The following is a 6,000-nucleotide window of genomic DNA, read 5'->3' as shown; positions in this document are numbered from 1 at the left end:
GACTACAGAAGAGTGACTGCAGATCTTCCCACGAAAAACAATGATGCGAAAGTACCATACGTACGTATGAATCATGACACCGACTTTACATGGAGTATTTGCGAAGGCTCTCGTAGATCTGTAAAATCAAATTTTGTTTTGGGCTAGCGGACTAGGCCTGCAGCCAGTGGGCCTAAAGGGTAAGACAGGCGGCCTTATAAAACCACTCGACCGTCCGCCTATTAGTAACTTGGGCTCTGATCTGAGCCCAAAACTCGACGCTGCGATCTGGAAGCTTGCGCCCATTAGCGATTGTTTGTTCCCATTTCCACATTAAAAAATAATGTTCCACCTAGAAAACTATCCAAATATACGGTATAGTTTCGAAGATCTCGTGATATAATTGGAATTTGATTTGGATATCTAGTTTGAAAACTACAGATTTATGCGTTTCAATCATCTCTTGCCGAGCTTCTGGTTTGCTCGCACACGCTGTCGGTGGAGCACCCCCATCAAGTCTCATTCTACAATTATGTTGCGGTTGACTCCGATCAATTTCATATTCGATTGACTAATAAAACGCAACAGTTTTTGAAGTCAGTAACTTGCTTCCGTAAATTAGCGGACGCAGAAAATTGCCCTCGAGGTCACATTGTTCAGTCATCAGCATTTGCAGTAAGATTGCAAGTAGTAAACCTATTGCTTTCATGGTTGCAGTGAACAAGTCAAAATAACAGATGAGTCACACCAGACGAGCAGATAAATAAACGAACTTTGTTATTCATTCAACCAAAGGAAATTAGAATAGGATGCAGTCCACTTCTATTACAAGGAGAGCCTTATGGCAAAGAAAGCAGGAAAACACACGCTTCCTGAAGTGCCAAGCTGAAGAAGCGAACAAAAGAATCAGCTGTTATTTTGGTGTGTTAAAAATTGAATTGGAAATCAGCATCATATTAAACTTGAATCGAATCGAATCGAATTCCTGATTAACTTAGTTGCCAGACAGGAGCTTCCCAGGAGAACAAGCCCATCTCCTTCGCGGCGTCGCCACCTCAAGCCTGCCTGTTGTGAGTAGGAAAAGTGAAGAAAACCAAAACGAATCAGAAGTTGTTCACTGTCTGTGTGATGTCCTGGAAGATCCTCAGCCTCTTGCCGATCTTCTCCTTCACCACTGGGCTCGTGCCGCAGCTCGCCGGCAGCTTGCCATGGCCGTTCCCTTCGGTGGCTGCTGGTTCGTCGTCGAGCACCGGGGCTAGGACAGCCGCGACGAGAGCCTCGTCGAATGCGCTGTGGTCGGGCAGTTCCGGCCATCTGTCCTCAGCCGAGAGCGACTTCCTCCTGCCGCTGTTCTCGTCGGTGCTCTGCTCCTTGTCCACCACTGCTCCTGCCTTGTCCATGCAATTGCCGGACCGTGTCCTCTTCAGGTTGCCCAAGGGATCATGGACGGGAGTTGGCTTCTGCTGCGGCTGCTGCTGCACTGTGTTCTGGGGCTTCGTCGCAAGTGGCGGCATCCGCAGAGAGTAGAAGGGCTGCGCGTCAACATTGAGCATGTTCGCCTGGAGCGCCGCCAGCTTCTTGCTCACGCAGGCGTTCTCATCGGCGAAGTGGTCGCGCCGCGCCGGGGCCGGGGCCGGGACAGGTGCCGGAGCTGAAGGTGGCAGCAAGTGGTCGATGCACGGCTGCGGCTGCCAGATACTTGACGACGATCCCAGCAGCAGCGCGTCGAAGAGCCAGCTCGTGTCGAGCTGATCGGCGCGCGGGCGGCCGACGAGCTTGGCCTCGAGGTCCCGCAGCATCTCCTGCGCGCGCTCGTAGGCCTTGAGGTGCGAGTCGGCGCCGCGCAGGCCGTCGACCGCCGCGGGGCGCACCTGCTTGAGCACGTCCTTGGCCTCAAGCACGCGGCCCTGCTTCATGAGGCAGATGCCCAGGTTGCACATCTTGTTGTTGTCCGGCCCGATGAGCAGCGCCCGCCGGTACGCCCCCTCCGCCTCCGTGTAGTTCTCCTTCTGCATCAGAGCCCATCCCAGGTTACCCTGCACAATACCAATGGCAGGATTGATCAGCGAACAGAGATTGAGCAGATATGAGCTGCAGATATGAATTGAAGCTTTAATCTGCAAGAAGCTACAAGAAATGCAGGCACTTACGAGGAGCCTGGTGGCTTCTTGCTCGAGGGTGACCTGGAACTTGCGGCCCTGCGACCTCGCCGTCTTGGTGCGCTTGCCGTTGAAGGCATGGCCCTGGTGGATCAGCTGCAGCTTGTGCTTGAGCAGCGAGATCTGGTCGTCCAGTCGCCCGCATCTCTGCGTATCGCAACAACAGCAAGAACGCACTCAAATTCAGTACAATCTCAGATGCACCAATCGAATTCGAATACATACAAGGTTTAAATTGATCGATGCTTGGGAGGCGAAGGAGGACGCGAACCTTGTAGAGGTCGAGGAGGATGTTGTCGAGCGACTCCTGCGCCTGGTCGGAGCATCGGCTGCGCAGCGACTTGATGGCCTCAATGGCCTCCTCGGCGCGGTTCTGCTGCTTCATCACGATGGCCATGTCCTTGAGCGCGCTGTCCACGCGGTCGCCGGCGTTGATTGCCGACCAGAACAGCGCGATCGCCTTCTCCGGATCCTTATCCACTAGCTGCATCATCGATGCCGGGCACGGCAAAATCCAATCAGATCGAACCCAATCGTCCGCACAACGCCATCAGCCGAAATAAGCGCACGATTGCATACCTGGACGCGCTTGGCGCGCACGTAGGGCGTGTCGCCGACGGGCACCTTGTGCGCGACGTGGAAGGAGTCGGAGTGGGTCCGGACCATGCCCGCCGCTGCCGCCGGCTTGATGGGCGAGCAGGGCGCCGACTTGGTCGGCCGGAGGAGCCCCACGGCGGCGGCGTTCCACGGCTCCTGCTGCATCTGCTGCATCATCGTGGCCTCGATCTCTCCTCCTCCTCCTCAGTCCTCCCTTGTGAAACGAGACGATCCAAGAACGGAGCTGAGCAAGAGAGAGGAGGGGAAAGCGCTCCGGTGGCAGTAGGCTGGTAGCGGGGCATTGGATTCCGCAGGAGATATATGAATCGGTTTGAGGGGGTCCGACCGTTGGAGGAGCTAGCCGTTTGGGGGAACTAGCCGTTGGGAATTGCTGGGCCTCACCTCCTTCAGTTCTGACTATAGCTGTCACGGCCCACTGATCCTTCCTGGGCCTGGTCAAGCCAAGTGGGCCGAGGCGTTCATTGAGTCGTGCGTTCGCGTGTCTCGTTTCGTCGTCGCCGGCTGATCCCGTGTCGTCGACGCCGTCCTCCCCGTGCGCTCCGCTCACCGTCGCAGCTGGAGCTGGGTTCGACCGTCGCGGCCGCGTTTTACGGTGAAATTCCTGAATGTGTGGAGCGGAAGGTGCGGATGTGTGTCACTAGTCGCTGTTTCCTCTGTCACGTGGCGGCGCGGGCGGCCGTGGCAGTTGGACGCCGGGTGTTCGATGAAATGCCGGAGTGATGCTGGACGAAAAGCTTTGGGTTTAGGGCGATGCGTTCATCTTCTTCATCGATAACCGATACGAAGCAGCGTTGTATTGGTGCCGGACGGAAGGGACTGGTCAGGCGATCTGTCCAGAATTGGGACGGGAGCCATTGGCAAAAGGGGCACCGACACACCCAGCGTTGTAAGTGGTTCAGATCAGAATCTCGGTGATGCCTACATGGCTACCTACATCTCTCGTTCCATTAGAGGCGTGTAGTTCTTATGCTGCTTTCCTGTATATTGTTAACTTGTCAAGTTGGATGAAGTGCGGTTGTCTTTGCAAGGTGTGCAATTGTGCATTATTTACATTGTTTTACTCTCTCTTAATTGATAGAATATGCTAGTGTCATAATCTGTTAGCACAGTGTACAGTGGCTTTCATCATACTCTACTGTAGCAATTCATAACATGAGATTATCACTGGTCTGCACAAACGTTTTATCTGTGTGAACCAAATTTCTGAGCAAGTTGCATGAATTGTGGTTGTCTTGCAGCTGTACTATACATGACTCTCTAATATATATGATAACTCTAATATGATTCTTAATAACCCAGATAACTTATGGCCATAACCTACAATCATGTTTGCATTTAGTGGTATACAGTATACTACACTTCGGTAATACCACTATACCTTCATTAAACATTGCACTAAATTGTAAGAAAAATAAAAATCACCTTTTATTTTTAGAGTTTTATTTACTTAACTTACCCAAGACTGCTATCTGATATAAAGGCTCTTGTGACTCGATCACTTGATATTACCATCACCTCTGACCCCCAGGATCGCTACTGCTGTACCTCAGAGAAGTTCAAGAGATATGCCTTGCACGGAAATTTCTTGCACCAGGAAGATATTTCAGGTTTACTAAAGCCTTTTCAGAGGCAATGCTACCAGTATCGAGATCGTATGGATGCCAGTTCGAAGGGATTGATCACTCTTTCCTGTCCAAAATCAGTACAGGGGTGGTTCGTAAAAGGCACCAACATTATGGCGTTCAGTTCACAGTATTGTAAGTGGTCCAAATTCAAATCCCAGTGATGCTTACATCTCTCATTCCATTAGATATGTAGTTCTTATGCTACTTTCCTGTATGCTGTGACATTATGGGTGCAGATTCTTTGCGTTTCTGGATGATTAACAATAATTTTGTTGAGGATGAATAGTGGTTTGGGTCCATAGTCATTTTTCATTACTCTCAATGTCCCTCTAGTACTGCTACGCAAACCTTATGCAGTTATGCTTCCATACAGGGACGGAGGTAATGGGGGAACCAGGGTGCCATGGCTCCTCCCATGCCTATGCAATTTTACTAATTAGCTCTTTAGGTCTCTAAGTAAACAAAGATGAAAACCATTATTTAGCACCCTTTATTATTTGCATTAGCTCTTTGGCCCCCCTCAAGAAAATTTCTGGCTTTTCGTCCCTGTGAACACCCATTTGTAAACTGGTAGGGTGCTGGTCTAGTGGTAGTTAAAAGAGGGACACTTACAGGCAAATAGGTGATATGTGCAATTGGTATTAGATTGCCAAGGGAACAAGGGATCAGCCTAATTGTAGATAAATTTGGATGTTGGCTTGTTGGGTATCTCATTTTTTGTTTGCTGTGATCTTTTAAGTTGATGGAGTTGTAAAACTTGATCCTCTTCAGCAGACCAAATAACACCAGAGCCAAACGTTGGGTATTCCAGTTTTTGTTAGCTGTGATCTATTAAGTTGATGGAGTTGTAAAACTTGATCCTCTTCAGCAGACCAAATAACACCACAACCAAACTAGTCAGTAACTCAGTATCAGCCGAGGGTGGTGTATTTACAGAAATTACAAACCCCTGGTACTAAACTAGATATGTCAAGGCACTGCTTTTAGTTTTATTTGAAGGTGATTCTGTACAAGATAAGTTGAGGGGTACATGGTGGAACCTTAATTGTTTCTTTCTTTACAGAAATCCACTGATTCAAACAGAATCAAAGGAGCATTGAAAGCATTTTATGTCATCTTTTGGTGGATCCACTGGAAAAAGGAACTCATCGGACATGGTAAGCATGCTAGCCTGTTGGATGTAAGCACCAGATTCTAAACTTGTTTTTTATCTGGTGCCTATATAGAATTTGTGCATAAAGTGCTTCTAATATTGCAATGAAATGTTTAGTGAACAAAAGCAACATATGTTTTGACATGAGTCTAGGATGATAATTAATATAACCAACTGTTGAAGCATAAAAAGATTATCACCTTCACACAAAAAAATTAGGCCTTTTTAAGATAAACAAAATAAATTTTTGAATTTTGATTTTCAAGAAAAACAAAAAAACGTGTTGGAGTGCCAATTCTTAAGAGCAGCACCATTTCATTCACGGGTTCAAGTTTCTGCGGTGCTTATCTCTTTATGTCTTCATTTCAATGACAAAGTATTATGTCTGTACTGACTTCTGATTGAGCTCTGATTTGGAATTATGCTCATATAAGTCTAGGACATAGGTTTCTTTCTCTTTTTTTTT

At 48.6% G+C, this 6,000-nt stretch overlaps 1 protein-coding gene across 1 annotated transcript; it reads right to left on the bottom strand.

The window, feature by feature from the left end:
- Positions 1–739: 739 nt before the first annotated feature.
- Positions 740–3,032, bottom strand: LOC117844864 (protein POLLENLESS 3-LIKE 2). The gene is made up of 4 exons (XM_034725676.2): positions 2,718–3,032; positions 2,410–2,622; positions 2,130–2,285; positions 740–2,015 (listed from the first exon to the last, which is right to left on the bottom strand). Exons 1-4 carry the CDS (start codon positions 2,910–2,912, stop codon positions 1,083–1,085), a joined length of 1,497 nt encoding a protein of 498 aa, XP_034581567.1. The 5' UTR covers positions 2,913–3,032; the 3' UTR covers positions 740–1,082.
- Between the last annotated feature and the right edge of the window lie 2,968 nt (positions 3,033–6,000).

Source organism: Setaria viridis, chromosome 2, assembly GCF_005286985.2.
Source record: "Setaria viridis chromosome 2, Setaria_viridis_v4.0, whole genome shotgun sequence".
Lineage (NCBI taxonomy): Eukaryota > Viridiplantae > Streptophyta > Magnoliopsida > Poales > Poaceae > Setaria > Setaria viridis.
This window is presented reverse-complemented; position numbering and strand designations above follow the sequence as displayed.

What these genes read in the sequence shown, in the direction of transcription:
- LOC117844864 (XM_034725676.2), bottom strand. Translation starts at nt 2,912, where the DNA reads ATGATGCAGCAGATGCAGCAGGAGCCGTGGAACGCCGCCGCCGTGGGG. An exon ending in TCCTCCTCGACCTCTACAAG is followed by an intron (nt 2,286 to 2,409) that starts GTTCGCGTCCTC and finishes TGCGATACGCAG; the next exon opens with AGATGCGGGCGACTGGACGA. An exon ending in AAGAAGCCACCAGGCTCCTC is followed by an intron (nt 2,016 to 2,129) that starts GTAAGTGCCTGC and finishes GGTATTGTGCAG; the next exon opens with GGTAACCTGGGATGGGCTCT.